Source organism: Acomys minous (assembly GCF_964271855.1).
Source record: "Acomys minous genome assembly, chromosome: 13".
In the NCBI taxonomy this organism is placed as follows: domain Eukaryota; kingdom Metazoa; phylum Chordata; class Mammalia; order Rodentia; family Muridae; genus Acomys; species Acomys minous.
In genome coordinates this window covers 23,616,661-23,635,156 of record NC_140495.1, presented here as the reverse complement: position 1 = coordinate 23,635,156, position 18,496 = coordinate 23,616,661, and the positions used below count along the sequence as shown (strand labels likewise).

Genomic DNA, 18,496 nt, shown 5'->3' with positions numbered 1-18,496 from the left:
CAAGAAAAGGGGTACCCAAAGCATCTGAAATAATAGAGAGGGAAAGAACCCTGGGACTAGGGCAGCTGTCCGAGGTGGTGTCTTTCCTCGCTAACAGTGATAAAGGGCACACTTACTTACCACTGTGAAAAGCCCTTAATCAGGTCTTCTTGTGATAAGTCAATCAGAACCTAAACAATGACACAGAGTTAGTGCTTTTCCAAATGTTCAATGGGAACATTCCAGTAAACTGGGCTGAGCGTAAAGCTTCTCAGTCTCCAGCAGGGGATTTTATTATTATTATTATTATTTGAGAATTTCATACGTACATACAACTAAATAAAACTGTATCCCCTCATGCCCCATTTCCCTCCGCCAGCTCCCCCAGAGCACTGCTGTATGTTCACTTCCCAACTTCCAGTCCTTTCTTCATTTTGTTTTTTTGAGACAGGGTTTCTCTGTGTAGCCTTGACTGTCCTGGACTCACTTTGTAGACCAGGCTGGCCTTGAACACCTTTTTTTTTTTTTTAATGATCCACTAAATCCAATTAGTGCTGTTGATGTGTGCATAGTATGGCAACCCACCAGTGGCCGTCCCCAGTAGGAGAATGACACACCGCTCGCCCCCAGCAGCAATTAACTGCCAGTAGCTCCTCAGCTGTGGTGGGGCTCTCTGAGCCCCTCCCCCAAGTGTCCATTAGGGTATTTCCCTTTATCATGAGCCTTTCCAGAGAGAATGCAAACACTGGCCTCAGTGCTTTAGAAATAACTGCTTCTATCCAGCACTGGGGGAAGGGCAGTGGCAGGTGGAACTCTTTAAGTTTGAGGCCAGCCTGGACTACATACTGAATTCTAGGCCAGCCAGAGGTTTGTAGTGAGACTTGTCTCCAAAACAAAAGCTATTCCTGTTTGGAACATGAAGTGGAACATGAATTTGAGATAGTCAAAGAATAGCTCAAGAATTACAGATATTTTAACTTTCAAACTTACCCATAAAAACGAGCATAATACTACCTGCTTCATAGGCAGAAAATGCTATCAGTTTCATAAGGCATTATAGAGATGAGTACAGAAGGTAGTTACTAAAAACAGAACTATAGTACTGTCTGGATGCCATGGAAGGGTCTTCTTGGTATGCTCCTGGGATTTATATTCCTTTACTCTTAGGTAAAATTCCTGTTAACACAGAAACCTTGACCTAATGCTATCCTAAGTTTTGTTTAATGACCTATTTATAAAAAAAAAACACAATAGGTAATGCCAGAGTAGATGCCATGTGCTTATGGAATACTGATCTTGGATATTCTCAAGGTTGTTAAAATAATATCTATATGTGAATTCATATTTCTACATTAGGTCTAAAGAATATAAAAACAAAACATCCTTCCAAGGAGTCTGTCCCTCCTTCCAGCTGGTCCCTGTAAGAGCCGGCACAGTTCTATCAGGTGTTGGGATACAAGGAATCGCTGGCTACTCACTCTTCCCAGCTCCTTCCTTCTGTGTGAGCCGAGAGGCCTGCTGTTCTTCACGGCCACATCCAGTGACCTCTTCTGTACTTCTTCCATGGGAACAAAAAATTCAAATCTTTAAAACATAAGAAATGAGATTATAATACAGTCGCTTTTGTTGAAAACAGTGTTTCTTCCACTTCCCCACTAAAGCAAGAGCTGGTGACTTCTACAAGTGGCAGAATCAGCCCTGGCCCCCAGGCTCTCTGTGTGTCTCCATCACACGTAGGCTATCTGTCGTCTGGATCCAGGCGGTGCCAAGAGTCTGCCTGACGGGCCTCTCAGATGGCTGCCGTTGGGAGGGTGTCAGGTTGTGTCCCAACTCTACACCAACTAGTTTCGCTGCTCCCCTCCTCCACACCCACTCAGAGGAACACCTCACCCTGAGTGTTCTCCTGGGGTGCTCCTGAGGTAGGCTGACTGGAGTTCCACAGAGGATGGTGCCCTAGCCTTGCCATGACTTATCAGAGGCACCTGGAACCTTCCTTCTGGGTTTCTATTTGGGCTGGGGTCTGCTCAGTCTGTCTTTAGATAACCTAGAGAGACTTACTAACATTGCTTGTCCTGACAGTTGGATGTTAAATTCTCTTGTGTTCTACTGTAACCATTTTAACATCTTTGTATGACTGTATCAGAGTTCTCCTTTGTGTAGCTATAGGATGGTGTCCCTGGCATGGTGTTCAGTGAATGTTGGATGGGCTTCCTTGCAGTCTTTCTTGATGAGGACAGACACGGACTAAAGGGGACTCAGTTTCAGCCTCTTAGAGTAGTTATTGGTTAAAATAAGAGGAAAAAAAAGGCTGCAAAACAGAGGAGGGTACAAGGGCTCAGCAGTTAGGAGCACTTGCTGCTCTTGTTGAGGATTCACACTCAATTCGCAGCATCCACCTCAAGACCACCTGTAACTGCAGCTCCAGAGAATTCAACACCCTCTTCTGGACTCCAAAAGCACTACTGTGGAATACACTATGTCAAATACACACACATACGTAAAAAAAAATTTTTTTTAAGGACTTGCTACCAATGGACTCTATCATCAAAAGCAAGAAATGTGTTTATAGCCTGCCTATCAGTTTTGTCCTCAAAGATGTGGACAAAGATAAAGGATGTCTTTTACCTGCCAGCCTTGTTATGTTGTAGGAGGGAAGACAGGCCAGAGAGAGCTGAAAGTATAAATACTCCTTCACCACTGGGACATTTTATCCTCTAAGGACAGCAAATGTGAGCAGCCTTGATCACATTTTCAGATAAATTGCCCTTTGTAGCTCTTTTTCCCACTAAAATGTAGGTCTGACCACATTGTCCCGTTCAGTCCAGGCCAGCGTCCCCCTCTCCCTCCATATCTGGCAAGCTCCAGCACAGCACCAGTGCTTGGTGCTCAGTACTATGAAAATGGGTGAGGTTTGCTAAGCCCCGCCCTACTCACGTCTCATCAAATAGGGGCTCCAGGGTCTTCCGCTTTACCGAGGTCTTCTTTCGGCTTGTCCATCTCCTTTCTGGCAACAGGTAGATGCGAACATAGGGATCAGCTCCGCTGCTGGTGCATGGTGTCAGGTTTCTGACGTGCAGAGAGAAGGGTCCCCGGTTTTTACACATTGAAAGTCCTCCTCTGGGAGAAGGCTGTACCAGCAGCCACTGGGGTTAGATGGGCCGGAGGATTAAAATGCTCTGTACTCTAGACAAACGAAAGGCAAAGCCTGCAGAACTAAAGGGCACCAGCTCTGGGGGTTTTGTTTTTGTTTTTTTGTTTGTTTTTCAAGACAGTTTTCTTTGTGTAGCCCTGGCTGTCCTAGACTTACTTTGTGGACCAGGCTGGCCTCCAACTCACAGCAGTCTGTCTTCCTCTGCCTCCCGAGTGCTGGGATTAAAGGCATGTGCTACCACTCGTAGCCCAGCTGTATTTTTTAACATACATATTTTTGTGTTGTCTGTGTTAGAGCCAAGTGTTTTGTACCTAAGGAAGTTGGTGGTTCCTGCTTAGGAAGACTTACTTGCCACTGGCCACCCCACGACAGTAGTCCAGTGGTGTCTGAGCAAAGCTTTTGACTCTGGAACCCCTCAGCACCAACAGAGAAGTGTCACTCAACTTGTCCCTTTGAGGATATTTGCCACCCACGGCCTGTGGGGTCCCCAAATGTCACCTAGGAGTACATGCTCCTGCCATCACACAAAGCACCCCTGCCGTATGGGGTCACCTGATCCTTCCACAGCGTCTCTTTACCTGCAGCCGTTGACTAGCACCCTGAGACAGTGTCGAAGGCACACGTAACGCACCGTGAGCTGAACCTCACCCAGCCGTCGCTGCCTGGGATCCCCGTTTCTGTGAACAAAGGGGCCTGTCACTGCAAGAACCGTCCTTCTCCCCTTCACCCGAAGTCAGAAGAATGTCCTACGTGAGGGACACAGCCTCATCTGGGTCAGTAGTTCTCTTCCACGGTTACCCTACTTCTCGGTAGAAGGCATGGACAGACCCTGGAATGCACTGCCCTTATGTCATGGCTGGTCGTGGGCTTGAGGGAATTGGGTTTATAGTGGTCTCTTCTGTCTTGTAGGGTGATTATAAAGACTGAGATCAGATAACATACTAAGCCCATAGGAAGCACAGCGGCCATTTGTTATGTACGTCCCCATTCTAGACTTTTCATGTTATCCCACTATACTTGGAATCCAGGAACTGTTCCTATGAACGGGACCTTAGCAACTAAAGTCTATGTGGCCAGAGCCATAGGCCAATGGTAGGGCTCCCCCCTCGTTCTGTGTTCTTCCTATTAGCTCAAGCCGCCTCTTGTGAAGACGTTTTGTGAGAAACCTGAACTTGCACAGGTCTGTAAGTGTCCACGTTTCTATGCAAGGGCCTACTTTTCATGCAGGTGATGTTAGACAAGACGAAGCAGAGAGATGCATACTCAGTGTTGAGGCTGACATCTGTCAGGTCAAAGCAGGAAGAGACCAGGGAGTTGAGTGAGGACATGCTGGGAGCCACCCTCGGGGGCGGCCATGCGAATGGGAAGGCAAGGTTGCTCATGGGTCTGGGTGACTTGATGGGCCCTGGAGAGTGCGGGCCTGGGACAGTCAGGAAGATGGTAGCTGGCCTCCTCTTCTTCCCCACGGACTCACAGAGCCCTTTGGCACTGTCCTTGCCTTTGGGCTCCGGGCCTGTCTCTTGGGGCTCAGGCTCAGGGGCTGTGGTGGCAGCACTGGTGGGATCAGTGCTCTTGGAGGCTCCCTTGATGTCAGAGGCAGGGTCTGAGGCACGTGTCACATCTTCAAGGCCTTCTCCCTGCGGTGAGGCTTTGCGACCCTGGTCGGTGGCTGCCTTCTTGATGAGCAGAGGCCCTTTCTTTAGAGCGTCGGGCCCAGTGTACGGGCTTCCCAGCTCTCGTTCCTCCACACGTAAGAACTGGAAGCAGACGAAGGGTTGCTTACAGGCTGGGCTACCAGCTCTCTCCTCCCCCTTCTCCTCGGCTGTCAATCAGTAAGCACTTCCCTAGAAAATTCTAGTCCCAGAATTAAGCATGGAACTGAAGTCTCTTTAGTAAAAAAGACTGAACTTTTAGGCAGACCCCACAGCAGAGTTAACAATACCCCTTGAGATCACTTAAGACTTAACCTGCTGTCCTACTGTGTACTTAGCCTATTGAAACTTTCATCCCTTAACACAACATCAAGGAAGGAACTCTTTGATGCATTGACCCAATGAGTAGACAGAGACATAATCCTCTCTCCTGGCTTTTGCATTCCACAGATGCTCAGTGCTAGGACCTGTCCCACCCCAGCCCCACCCACTGAGACAGGAGGCATTTACCCGAAGCACCAGCCTCATGGAGATGAGGCTGTCCAGGCCTGAGTGGTCAAGCTGGAAGCGCTGCTCAAGGGTGAGGTCAGCACAGGGGAGGATCTGGCACAGGGGCAACTTGAGCACGCCCAGAGCACACTCCAGGTCATCATCCAGCACCTGCACAGTGGTCCAGTCACAGAGTTAGGGCAGAGCTAAACCCACTGTGTTCCCACTGCCATCTGGTTCCAGGGAGTCTGGCCTGTGCAGGAATTAGCATCTGCAGGAGCGGAAACCGGCCAGACCTTGTACCTGCCTAGAATCTAGGGAAGAGAGTAGACGTGATATGGTCTGCATAAGGCCAGCCTGGCACACACCCAGAACCAGCTGCGCTGGGTGCTGCCATATGATAGGACACATAGGCTTAGTTAAGGATCCCACCTCGCTCCACCACTTGTTGGCCATGAGCACCTTGCTTTAGCCTCTATGTACTCATGTGAAAAGGATGTAATTCTGCAGAGCTTTTTGTAAAGATCACACTCTAGCACAGGGCCCTGATCCTGTGTAACTGTAAAGGCCATTTGTAAGGCTGTAGGGACTGAAGGAATTAATGGTTTGTCTTCCCTCAGTCTCCTACGTGGTGACCTTGGGCACCAGCCTCAAGGGCCTAAGGGCTTGTGGAGCCTCACACCCACACACTACGGGGCTGACTACTGGAGCTGCCCAAGGCTCTCCTGCCCTTGGCCTAGAAATCTCCCAGCTGTCCCCAGGGCCCAGCTGCAAGCAAACCTTCACGCAGAGCTGCTCCACTGCCACACTGTGCACAAAGAAGGAGAACGCCTGGCTCCACACTGGGTCCCGGCTGTGGGGACAGGTCTGAGAACAGAAAAGGGAGCCGTCATCTGAGGGCCAAGCGGGACACGCTCTGCTCAGTGTGGCCACCAGCTGCCGTGAGGAGCCTGGGGACAGTCAGCGTGGCAGAAAAGGCATGGCTCAGACCACGTGCCAAGGTAAACCCTAATTCTGCTGGCCCACTCTTGGTGGAGTCACTTGCCACCACAGCTTTTAGATCGTGAATGATCAAGCCACAGAGGGGAGGGATTCTGAAGACTTCTTAAGTGATCAGTGTGACTCAGTCTCTCTTTAAAAGGGGCTGGAGCTCCATTTCCTAGCTCAGGCCCACATTTCAACTGTCTTACCTTACTTGTAAAGGTCTTCTTGCCTACAGACAGCTTGACATAGGAAGAAGGGTCTCTGCTGACCTTATTCTGTAAGGGCGAAACCCACAATGTGGAAAGCAATGTTTTTGGGGTGGGCCCAAGACAGTCCCCCCCCCCTCCCCCAGGTACATCAGTGGCTCTTGTAGTAGAAAAGCCACCTGGTGTCCAAGCCTGCGCTATGGCATGAGCACTGGGCAGGATTACCCCGGGGAGGAACCCCGGACTGCAGACCAAAGGCCAGAACTGGAATATATGTATTCAGCTCCATCTACTGCTATGCACAGGCCCTCCACCTCCAAACAAGGAAACCTGAAATACATGACTATGGGACTCCAGGACAGTATCTGGAAACGCATTGCCAAGCCTGATACCTTGCGCCTTAGACCCAGTGAGCCTAGCCTGTGTGACAGGCAGGCCAGGGCCGTAGTCACTTCAGGGACAAAGAGTCGGGTTCTCAGCGACCTTCACTTACTTTGGCAAACCTGGAGAGTTTTTTGGCTCGATATTCACCATTCAGGTAGTCAAAAGGGGTTCTCTGCAGCACAAGAGTTGGGGTTAAAGCAACACACAGGCATTTGACAGGGGTGAGCGTAAGGCAGGTGCGCACCGTGACTCACCGGCAGGTTGCAGGCATTTTCCAAGAAGACCACAAGGATGGCAGTGGAGAGGCCACCATCGTCCTGCAGACAAACAGAGCCCTCACTGACTACTCCTAGAGTCAGGAGACAGGCAGGGGCTGGAGAAGTCTATTCAGGGCAGCCAGCAGCCAGCCCACCCTCACACTAAAGACCCAGTGTTATGTTGGCTAGGAAAATCTGCAGCAGGGTAGACTCAAGTTAGACAAAAGTAGACGTCCCTATGAAATTGGGTGACAGGCCTGACACAGCTAAGGGCCCCATCTTTCCTGAGGGCCGAGTAGCTGCCCCAGGGGAGAAAAGAATTGAGTGTCACATCCTTTAGGAGACAAGCAATGAATGGGGGCTCCCTCCTACCTTGCCTCTACCTGCACACAATAGGGAGAAGTGGGGGTATCTCCTTTCCGGTCTCTACTTGACCCGCGAGGCACAAATGGGCTCTCTTCCTTCTCCTCCTGCACCACTCACCTCCGCCAGCGCTTCCCGGTCAGTGAGCAGTGAGAGCCACTCCAGCCGCAGGTGCAGCCTCCCGCTGGTTGTGTCATTCAGGACAAACCACTGTGGGTCAGCAGAAGGAAAGGGGAGCTTGATGTGACAATTTGGGGGCTACTTAGTTCTGAGACTAGGGGAAAAGGCTAGGCAACCCAAAGAGGACACAGCACAGACTCAGTAACACCCAGGCCCAGCCTACCTTCCTCTGTAATGTGACTCCCTTGCTGAGCTTCCTTATTTTATGGATATTTTCCCAGGGAAACTTGTTTTCTTGTTTTTTGGTTTTTTTGTTTGTTTGTTTGTTTTTCGAGACAGGGTTTCTCTGTGTAGCCTTGGCTGTCCTGGACTTGCTTTGTAGACCAGGCTGGCCTCGAACTCAGAGATCCGCCTGCCTCTGCCTCTGGGATTAAAGGTGTGCACCACCATGCCTGGCTTTCCCCAGGGGAACTTCTAACTCCAGCCAGAGGGGGCTCCCTGGAGCCATCTTGGGTCTCACCCGACTCTTGTCCCTAAGACTGGAAACATGTGCAGCCCAGCACAGAGGGGACGCATGCAGAGAGCTAGGTGGCCGAAGGGACCCGCTAGAGCCGTGCCCTGAAAGGGGTGTCCCTGGAAACCCCAGGGTCTGGGTGAGCCACCTCTACCTCATCCACCACTCTGTTCATCATGACATCTCCAAGGCAGATCTGCAAGCTGGAAGACAGGGAAAGCGTGAGTACAACAGTGGCCAGAGCAGGCCCTGGGGGTCACATTGGACCATGTTCTCAAATGTATGACTGTGGCCGCTGGGGCAGTGGGAGACCAACTGCAGCCCAGGAGGAGGAGGGCTAACTAGGAGCTAACTAACCTCCAGGGCTGCTCCACTGGACTTACGCTGTGGGGAGGGAGTGGCTCCCAGCCCCAGAGGGGACAAGCAGAGGTCTAGACACATCACCTCTGGGGTTTTTCAACAACACAGCTGTTGGCATTTGGAGTTGGACAATTCCTCATTGTTCAAAACTGTTCATGCATCACAGGAATTTGGCTTCCGGGCTGGACCTGTGCCCTCTAAATGCCAGAGGCACTTTAACAGTCAAATGCCCCTCTGACTTGAAAACTGGTGCCAGAGCCATGTAGGTGGCAACAACATGACATGTGTGTGAGAAAGCCAGGAAGTCCCATGTCACAGTGTTCCCCTAGCCTATCACAAGCCAAACCCACCCTGCAGGTCCTGGCAGCCAGAGGGAGGATGCAGTTCCTGTGTGACTCACGAGTGTGCCTGCGTCCAGCAGGTACCTGAACTCAGCCCCGGAAGGCGGGTACCACAAGCCTTGCTTCCCACCCACCACACTGCACAAGCTGCGGTCTCCCCTCGGAGAAACTAGAAAGGCAGCAGCAGCCGGTGCTGAGCTATCTTCCACTTACTTGGACACGTTTTTACTTGCTATAACTCCATACTCAGGGAAGTGAGCTGCATACAACAGGGGCATACTATTTACAGGTCACTTCTCTTGCCTTCTGCTCTGAGGAGTAAACATCTGTGGCACCGCCACCTCCCCCCCCCCCCCAATGCTCCTCTACTCGCAGACACAGGCAGAAATGCACCCTGCGTCCTCTTCTGGGAGGCCGGATCCAACTCCACTGTGCCCTTCCTCCCCTACTTGATAGCCCACCACAATGGCCCCGTCACTCCACAAGCTCTACACTGATTTTTTGGTACAGAAAGGCAAACGTATTCAAACATTCACCTAGTACCTTCCACAGGAGGGTCTTATGTGGCCACAGAGACCTTGGCAGTAAGCATGTTAAGGGCTCGTGTCTTTATAGGTGATCCCCGTTAGTGGAACTTGTCTAGACTAAAAGTGTGAGGTTGTGCCGACCAGCCTCACAAGGGTCACTTCAGTCTAGCCAGAGCCTTGAGTTCTGGCTTTCAGCACATGGGACTGACCAAGGTTCCTTGGAGTTGAGCACCTGGGCGTCATGCCACCTTGTTTACTGTCCCCAATGAGACTCTGGGTAGATTCGCAGAGGGGACATGAGCTCTGGGGTCCTGTCTGTACTACCACTCTCCTCCAGGGCCTATGTCAGAGCTGGAAATTCCTGGGGAGGTTTGTAACATGACTATAGAATGCAGGGGTAGACTGCCTGGTACAGTTACTCTTGTCACAGTGGCCATAGTGGGATGAAGGTCACTAACTAGTGAGAGCCTGTGTCCCAGCCTTGTGCCCCCAGCAGGAAAGAAGCTCCAGAGCCGGGATCCCCACTCCTCACCTGCCCAGGAAGTCATCCTTGTCAGTGTCCTCGTCATACAGGTCCACCTCCAGGTCCTGCCCAGGCACCTCATACACCATGAACTGCGAGACAGAGAGGCATCTTGCCCTGCAGGTCTTGACTGCTGAATCAGCCCTTACAACCCACACACTGCCAAAGCCCAGCTTAGGGCCCTGTCTGTAAGGAAGCAGTACCCCTCCCCTGTAGGGAAACAGAGTGGACCAGAGATGCACCAGCACTCCATAGCATGGCACCCAGAGGACACTGGCTGCCACTGCTCTGCCTTGGGCTGTCATTCTCCTCACCTGGGGGCTGTGGGACATCGTGAAACTAAGGTGCCCTTTCTCAGCCTGCTTTCATTGCCCGGGGCCGGATGTAACAGACTACGCAGTGCTATAAGGAAAGAGGCAGCTAGGAGGTGGCCCCAAAACATGTGACTGGCAGGCTGTGGGTCCCACCCATGCAGCAACAGGGAAGGCTGAGGCACGGGGCAGAACTGCCCATGCAGTGTTCTTTTCCTTTTATTTGTCAGCATCCAAGAGCTGAATTCTGATGAAGAAAGGGCACTGAAAACGGGGTCAGAATAGCCTACCTCTAAAGACTCTGCTAGACAGGGAAGCAAGGGTTACGTACACCTACCTGCCCATTAACAAGACTTTTACCCTAACCATGGCTCCCGTGTGGGGCCATGAGAGCCACTATGCCCATCACAGCCCCGAGTGAAGCCCGGAGACACCGGGACTCCTGGGAGCGGCTGAAGAGAACCTCACCTCAAACACCTCATTCCAGGTGGGGTTCAGGTTCTTGTAGACGGTCTTGCTCCGGAAGTGCTGCAGGCCGATGCTCACCTTGGCGTAGGGGTCTGACTTGCCTCCGAGCCCTAGGAAGTTGTCCTTCTGGGCCAGCTTCTCGGCCTCCAGCAAATGGACTCTGATTACCCCCTGAGAAACACCCAAGCCCCAGTTCACAACTGCCCTTCTGACATGTCAGCCTTAAGTCCAGGATACCAGGGCCAAAGCCATCAGAGATCACTGCTGCCCCTCCCACAGTCTGGACAGAGATAACAGTGGCCTAGCCAGGGCTACCCAGCACCTGGTGTCAGGGCCCAGTGATCTGGCCTTCCCACACACTCTTCTCCAGACTTGCTAGGAAGAGTTCATTCATCTGAGGCCGTTCCTGTGACTCCTTGCCTCAGCACTGCTGTGCAATGTGTACATCAACTGAATGCTAGAGATTCTCCAGGCAGCATGCTGTGGGGCCTGTCTGCACTGGGGGAACGTCCCTGTGTGCATAAATGCCTCCGTGAGTATCACCCACCATGGGGCAGACTCTCTCCCCACACTCCCACTGTTTAAAAGAAATGCAAAGCTGAACTTGGAAAGTCACAGTTCATTGGTCTTAGGGTGTGCCACTTTCAGGAACAATACTTTATTAAATATCAGTACATAGATACGTACATATTTTCTTTGACCTACAAAATGACTTTGGGGAGTCTGTCCATGGGCACAGTGGCATAACCATAAAAAGACCTGCACAGGGACTGTTCATTGCACTACTGTTTGTAGCAATGTAAGTCCACACAACCTCACTATCCATCAACAGCTGGTGGTACAGTGACAACAGCTCCCTCAGTGAAGCCACCAGCAGGGATGTGGAAGGCTCTTATCTGTACTGTGGCAGCAGGGTTCTGTGATAAGCTTCTCAATAAAAGCAAGGAAGGGACACAATGCACTAACATCTATTGAAGAAATGGGGACTGTGGTTAAATACCACTTAAGGCCTTTTCTACTGAAGAAGCTTCCTAAAATACACAACAGTGTGTGTGTGTGTAAAATGAAATTGCCTTACAACAGTAGGGTGACAGTGTCCCCGCTAGACCTCACAGGTGCCAGCAATGGGCTACCTTACTGGAATTGCTTGCTGCACAGACCCCCAAACACTGCGGGCTATTGGCACCGTTCTTGGTTACCCCCCAGAACTTGATAAGACTCTGTTGCTGAAGATACCAAAAACCCGAGTTATAGAACGTGGAGAGAAATCAGGCTGGTGCTGACCGGTGCTTCATCTTCTACTGGCTAACCTTCATAGAGCATGCTATTGGAGGAGAAGATGAATCAGCCTTACCCAGCTATCCACCCTGAATGCTACTATAATGACTGGCCTGGCTGGCAATGCATGTCCACGGGTGCAACAGTGGCACAGACATCATGAGGGTAAACAACTACTACCTGTCTGACTTTAAGGCCCACTTGACAAGATGAAAGCCATACCTGGGACTACCATTGGTGTTAATAATCTATAGCTAGACAGGCCATGGCCTCAGCGGTACGCACACCACCATGTTGCTAATGAAGTATTAAACTGACTCCCAATGACTTATTGTTATACCATACATTAGTGCATCTCTCAACCCTCACCAGGGAAGCTGCTTTTTGCAGTAGACAACTCACCAAGGTGCAGAAAATGAGAGACTAGGCTGCTCAGCCCTAAAGGGGATGTTATCTATAACACCATCCACCCTCCCAAAGCTCAAGGATCATTGCGGACGAGGAAGCTGAAAGCTTTAAGAGTCAGAGGTGGGCCAGGTGTGGTGGCGCACGCCTTTAATCCCAGCACTCGGGAGGCAGAGGCAGGTGGGTCTCTGTGAGTCCAGCCTAGTCTACAAAGAAAGTACAAGACAGCCAGGACTACAAAAGAAACCCTGTCTTGAAAAACAAAACAAACAAAAAAGTAAAACTTGAATATAGAGAAATGAAAATATTCATGACCAGTTATCAGAAACACAGAAGGTACCCCCAAAGAATTTTAAGTGTTTAAATTGTCAGCACATCCCCAGTTGAATATACTCAGAGAAGAAAATGAATTCCTACAGAAGGTCTAAGGCTTTTCACCTGGCAGATGGTGAAATGGGTGTTTTCCTCTTCCAGGGCCCTAACTACAGCCCCTTAGCCAGTGCTACTTTTTGTAGGGCAGCCACAGGGAACTCTCTAGGGCCTCCTGAGTGGGCTCCAGGAAGCTGGGAAAAACAAGCACCAAACCCAAAGAATTCCCAGTCCTGGTTCAACCAAGAATCTTCCTTTTCTGTAGATTCCAAGGTCTTTTCCAGACTGAGCAGAGTCAAGGGGACCTTCCTATGGAGGAAGGGACCTCAGGTGTCAAAGAATGCCCACCACAGTTCCAACTGCAAGGTCCACTGGGGACAGGAGCAGAGTAAAACCACATGGGTGCTGCCCCTTCCCGAATGGTGACTTGGGGCTAGTCACACACCCTCTTCCCGGACTCAGTGGCATCCCGTGAAATGGCGCGCCATGTCCTCAAAAAGAGAGCATGGGGGTTACCAGCAGTAAGCACTGTTCGGAACCCAGCCGTGGCCAGCATCCCTCCTCACTGGCCCGATGCCCTGGAGCCAGCTCCCGGTACTCACGCAAGGCATGGGATAGCGCAGGTTGGTTATATCCAGCCCCTTCTTCACGGGCACAGTCACACGGTTGGGCAGCACCAGGTGGGCAGCAATGAGGTCCTCCAGCAGGCTGTCTGAGACGTCACTGAAACAGGCACGAGCAGCTGTGGAGGGGGTGACATTGCCAGCCGCATGTCACCTGCCCCTGTACTCATCCTCAGTGCCCACACTGAGGATCTAGCTGGGCAGGAAGCTCCACCAGAGCCAACCTTGACTTCCTCCTGCCCAGATGCCGAGTGTGACGTGGATATACATCCTGACACCTAGACATATTGACCAAAGAGCAGCATCCTGCTTGCAATGCCCCGCCCCCACCCCACGCCCGACCCCTAAGGCCCTGCTTTGTTCCCAGGCTACACAGAATACCTTAGGAACAGGTTCTGGGGCCTGTGTCAAGCTTCCCACTCATGCTCCTTAGCTGTCCTGCCTCACGTGGATGTCCTTGCCCTCAGTGACCTGACACAGGGCTGCTAACGGGCTGCGCCATGACTAGATGTGAAGACGGTGGTGGGAACGGCACTGAGAACAGCGCTGAGGCCATAGGAAGCAACACTAAGAGCTAGCCACCAAATCCTTTTCTTCCTTGACGCTGGTGACATTGGCCATTCCTTGGCTCGCCTTCCCCCACAGGGGTGACAGTCCCAGAGCAGGACCAGCACACAGTAGGTGCTCAAAAAGTCTTTTTCTTTTTTCCAGTAACAGTGCACCACTGCTTAAATGTGACACCCTTATCGACCCCTTTGCCGAAGTTCAGGGACCATGACGGAGGAGGAGGAGGAGGAGGAAGAGGAGAGGCGAATGTAAGAGCCAGAGGACACATGCCATGGCTATCACACTCATGAACTCGGCAGCCATGACTACCTGCACAGGACATGCACCAGATCAGACCAGCCAAAATGAGGAGAAGCTCTCAAGGCCTCACTAACAACTGAGAATCTAGTGGCAGCGTCAGCAGCTGGTACGAGAATCATTCATGAGGGCAGGAGCACTGGTACAATTTGCCAGGCTTTGCGGATGGACCCACACTCATGCACACATAGGCAGCATTAGTTGGATTCATGGGTTGTTTAAAATAATTAGTTGGATTCATGGGTTGTTTAAAATAAAAAGAGATCAAGTACAGAGGAGAATGCACCGGGCTGGGGAGAGTTTGAGGGGGAAGTGGATGATGGATAGATTTCATTGTGTGCATGAATGAAAACGTCAAAGAACGGGAGGAAGGGCGCACGCATGGATTCTCGCCGTTTGGAACAGTGAGGTCAGAAAGGACCATCCCCAGTGAGCATGGGTGGTCCTCCCCGGGGCCTGGAGAGACAGCTGATAACTTTCCAGGCCAGTCCAGCTGACCCTGCCTTCTGAGGAGGCAAGTCCTATGATGCTGACACTCTCCTCTGCTCCTTGAAAGATGCCTGGTATCAGAGGCTGCCTGCACCTGGCTTGGGGAGGAGAGATCTCCTAGTCCTGCCCCATCTCTCCCGGCCCCTGCTGAGAAAATGCGCCTTCCCATCTCTGCACACGTCAACCATGGTCATAGGGGCCACCTGGGCCTCTCAGTACACTGGGGGAAGGGAAGGGGGGAAGAGCGAGCACACACAATCACAGTGTGATTCTACCACACATATGTGCATTGCTCTGGGAACCTCACCACAGAAAAGCCTGGCCCCTCAGGCTAGCACTCAGCAGGACCATTTGTACCTGTCCACAGGTTAGCCTCCTCCAACCACACGTAAGCACACACACACACACACACACACACACACACACACACACACACACACACACTCAGGCATGAATGCACACGCATGCAAACACAGATACACTCAGGCAGGCACGCATGTGCATACAAACAGCCCCTGATGCTTGCCCCTTTTCCCCCACTCTTTATGCAGTGTGTATGTGTAAGAGAGAGAGACAGACAGACAGACATGGGTCAGGGAGACAGCTGAAGTGGCTCACAATGCTGTTAGGATTTCAGAGAGTCCCCCACACCCCAGGCACTTACTTGATCCCCGGCATGTCCAGCAGGTTGGTCAAGCCTGTCCAGTTGATCTGCAGATGCTACAGGGCAGAGGGAGACTGTTAGGCTTAAGGAGCTGGGAAGCCAGGCCTAACACCTTCTCCCAAACTCCTCATACCTCCTGGAGGAAGAACCCTATCTGTTGGGATACACCCTCTGTCTCTCAGCCTGCCAAACCTGTCCTGGGATATGGAGGAGTGTCCTAGCTAGTTTTAATTGTCAACTTGACATAACTCAGAGCCATCTGAGAGGCCTCAATTGAGGGATTTTCCAGATCATGCCAGCCTATGGGTAAGTCTGCAGGGGTGTGTCTTGCTTGTTCATTGATACAGAAGGGCCAGGCCCAGGCAATGCTAGTCCCTGGGCAGGAGGTGGTCTTGGACTGTATAAGAAAGCTAGTGAGCTAGTAGGTGCTTTTCCTCCATGGTTTCTGCTTTAAGTATCTGCTTAAATTCCTGCCCCCAACTTCCCACAGTGAGGGACTGTACGCTGAAATAAACCCATTTCTCTCCTAAGTTGCTTCTGATCAGTGTTTGACCACAACAGCAGAGAGAGACTAGGATGAGGATTCAGGCCCTAGTGTAGGCTGGTGAGGGCTGCTCCTTCGTGCCAGAACCACCTCAGAAGGGGGCTGTGGCACACAGCCATGCTGGCCCAGGTTTGTCACAGCTCCGCTTCAGAGGCCTTGTAGCCAGACAGCCCAGCTGCGGATTTTCAAGACAGCTCTGCTGCCTGGCTGTGCTGCACACACGCTCTTTCAGCTCAGTTTCCTCATCGTGGGCAGAGCTGAATCTAACTCCTTGAGGTTGCCTTAAGGACCGAATTAGGTTTGGGGGCTGGGTGTCCAGCTTTGGGGGGCTTGAGGCAGTGTCCATTCTCAGGCTAAATGCCAACACGTGAGGTCCAGTGTCCGCTCATGGGGAGCACCAGGCCTGTCCCTAGGTTTTGAGCTCACCGGCTTTTGAAGGAAGAACACAGTCACAGCTCCCACGAAGGGCTTGTCCACCAGCAGGGGCTCCAGAATGATCCGCAGGGTGCCCTGCAACTGGTAGGCACAGAGAGCGGTGAGGGAGGAAACCTCATTTCTTCTCATACCTGCCACTCAGCTCAGGCCTTCTGGGGCCTCATTATTATTTAAGTCAAGACTACCTGACCTGGCCACTTGCTGCCACTGAAGGGACCACACTTTATGTTCAGGGGCCTGTGCACAGCTGTGACTCCACTGCTGCCCACCAACTAACTACAAAGGCGTGTGGGCAGCAGGGGTGGCTGGGGCACAGAAGTGCTTTCTGCATCTGGACACAGCTTCTGGCAAGGGGCGTTTCCACCTCCCAGTCTATCTGGGTCTCGTTTACGGCTCTCCCTCACTTCCCTAGGCACCCAAAGCCTTTGGAGACTTGACACACAGGTGGCTCCGGAGCCCAGGGTACGGAAGGGTTAGTGATACCCAGGACCACTTGCTGACGATGTGACCTCCCAGCTACCCCCATGATGTCACCAGCCCATACCTGGTATCATCCTGTCCTTCACAGCCTGTTCCAGTGTGAGCTGCTTCCACTTCCCTGAGCCCCACTCCCAAGGGCTGAGCAGCAGCCATGGCGTCCCTACTCACCTGGATGCCATTCACGCCTGCGCGGATCTTCTGAAGCTCCACACTGATCTCACAGTCCCCAATGTAGCTAAAACACAGGGAGAGGGAAGAGCAGGTAGGAAACTTGCCCCGTGGCACACATCAGCCCTTGTTGCTGATGATCGCGTGTCAGTCTTCACTCAAAATGTCACTTACACCATAGCCTCAGCCTTTCTTGGCCCCTCCCAGACTCCTTCTTGCACCCAGTAGCTTAGGCATAACCCTGCCTCTGTCTATGAGAGCAGTGCCTTGTGGTACCACCTAGCCCCAGGGTACTCATGGATAAAAAAGAGGGACTTGTGACAAACACACCGTCCCTCTACCACCTCTGGGCCCCCGACCCACAGAACACAGAGTTAGTGTCCCCAAGTGCATTCTGCCGTCACCACTAGTTATTGCTGGAGGTGGCAGTAAGCGATAAAGCCTTGAGGAGAGGGGAAGTTGGTGAGCCCTGACAGGTGATAGGCCCTGAGGAGCCCAGGATGGGTGCCTCGGAGGGTAAAGGTCACGAGACAGGCTAAGGTCTGAAGGAGACTAAGGCAAGGGAGTAGGTGATCGCCACACACCAGCATACATGGGCACAGGAGCCACAGAAATGCTCGGTGAGCAGGGACAGGCACAACAGGGGAGACAGAGGTACCAAGCACCCCCTGGGAAGATGAACTCTTCATATAAGGACCTCATGGTGGAGCAACTAGGGCCAGGGGTACTTTATGGCCTGCCACCAACCCAACACAATGGAGACCAGCTCCTCAGAGGGTGGCCCCAGACCCAACAACGTCCATTTCGGGCCGAGAGCAAGGAATATGAATCTCTGGGAGGGAATGGCAACCTCCAGGGCTCGTCCTGCCTTCTGCCTAACACACCATCTAAGCCCTTCGATCTCCCTTCCTGACCCAAGCGCGTCATGGGCCTCACTGGAAAGACACCCGCACTCAGCACAGTGCACAGCCCACTGAACAGTCACTCTAGTTTTCCTGACCCGTTAGAGGCCAGCCTCTCAACTCTGAGCTTGAAGCTCCCTGGCCTCAGCAGGCGTCCCTTCCTCCTTTCCTCACACCTGCTCCCTTTAGCCACCTCCTCTGTGGAGGCTGCTCCGACTCTCCAGGTGGCCCAGCTGTGGCTTGCAAAAAAAAGCTCTGCTGCCTGGCTGTGTTGTACAGAACTGCTGGGGGTGCAGGAAGCCAGGCCTCAGGCTGAAGAACAAGCCAGGGTTGGCTATTTGGAGACAGCCACTTTTCTGCATCCCACCTTTTACAATGACCTGGGTACCAGACCGGCTATGGTTCTAGAAAGGCTTTCGTACCCCAAATCCATATTCGAGCAATCCCCTCCATCTTGAAGCTACTGTCCAGGGCTACTCTGCCTGCCCCTAGACACCAGGACTCACCAGATCTGCAGGTCCAGGGTCACTTTCCTCCGGTTGCTTTTGTCAATGTGTGCCTTGACACCATTCACCTTGGGGCACTGGAAAAGATGACAAGAGGGCTACGGGGGGCCCCTACTTGATTTCCCTTCCTGCCACAGCTG

The 18,496-nt window shown here is 52.0% G+C and overlaps 1 protein-coding gene across 3 annotated transcripts in view; it reads right to left on the bottom strand.

The window, feature by feature from the left end:
* ESYT3 (extended synaptotagmin 3) overlaps window positions 1-18,496 on the bottom strand; it is a 44,240-nt gene that overhangs the window by 1,236 nt on the left and 24,508 nt on the right. The window contains exons 4-22 of one of the 3 annotated variants that reach the window (XM_084752232.1): window positions 18,357-18,433; window positions 16,949-17,015; window positions 16,292-16,375; window positions 15,322-15,377; window positions 13,284-13,404; window positions 10,630-10,800; window positions 9,860-9,942; window positions 8,254-8,302; window positions 7,586-7,675; window positions 7,100-7,162; window positions 6,955-7,017; window positions 6,462-6,530; window positions 6,052-6,138; window positions 5,293-5,442; window positions 4,394-4,887; window positions 3,709-3,807; window positions 2,914-3,045; window positions 1,458-1,563; window positions 121-170 (exon numbers count right to left, since the gene is read on the bottom strand). In XM_084752232.1, coding sequence (XP_084608358.1) covers window positions 121-170; window positions 1,458-1,563; window positions 2,914-3,045; window positions 3,709-3,807; window positions 4,394-4,887; window positions 5,293-5,442; window positions 6,052-6,138; window positions 6,462-6,530; window positions 6,955-7,017; window positions 7,100-7,162; window positions 7,586-7,675; window positions 8,254-8,302; window positions 9,860-9,942; window positions 10,630-10,800; window positions 13,284-13,404; window positions 15,322-15,377; window positions 16,292-16,375; window positions 16,949-17,015; window positions 18,357-18,433 — 2,111 coding nt within the window. Of the gene's footprint in view, window positions 1-120; window positions 171-1,457; window positions 1,564-2,913; window positions 3,046-3,708; window positions 3,808-4,393; window positions 4,888-5,292; window positions 5,443-6,051; window positions 6,139-6,461; window positions 6,531-6,954; window positions 7,018-7,099; window positions 7,163-7,585; window positions 7,676-8,253; window positions 8,303-9,859; window positions 9,943-10,629; window positions 10,801-13,283; window positions 13,405-15,321; window positions 15,378-16,291; window positions 16,382-16,948; window positions 17,016-18,356; window positions 18,434-18,496 lie in introns of those variants that run through there. The other 2 variants (XM_084752231.1, XR_014773518.1) reach the window with 2 other exon arrangements.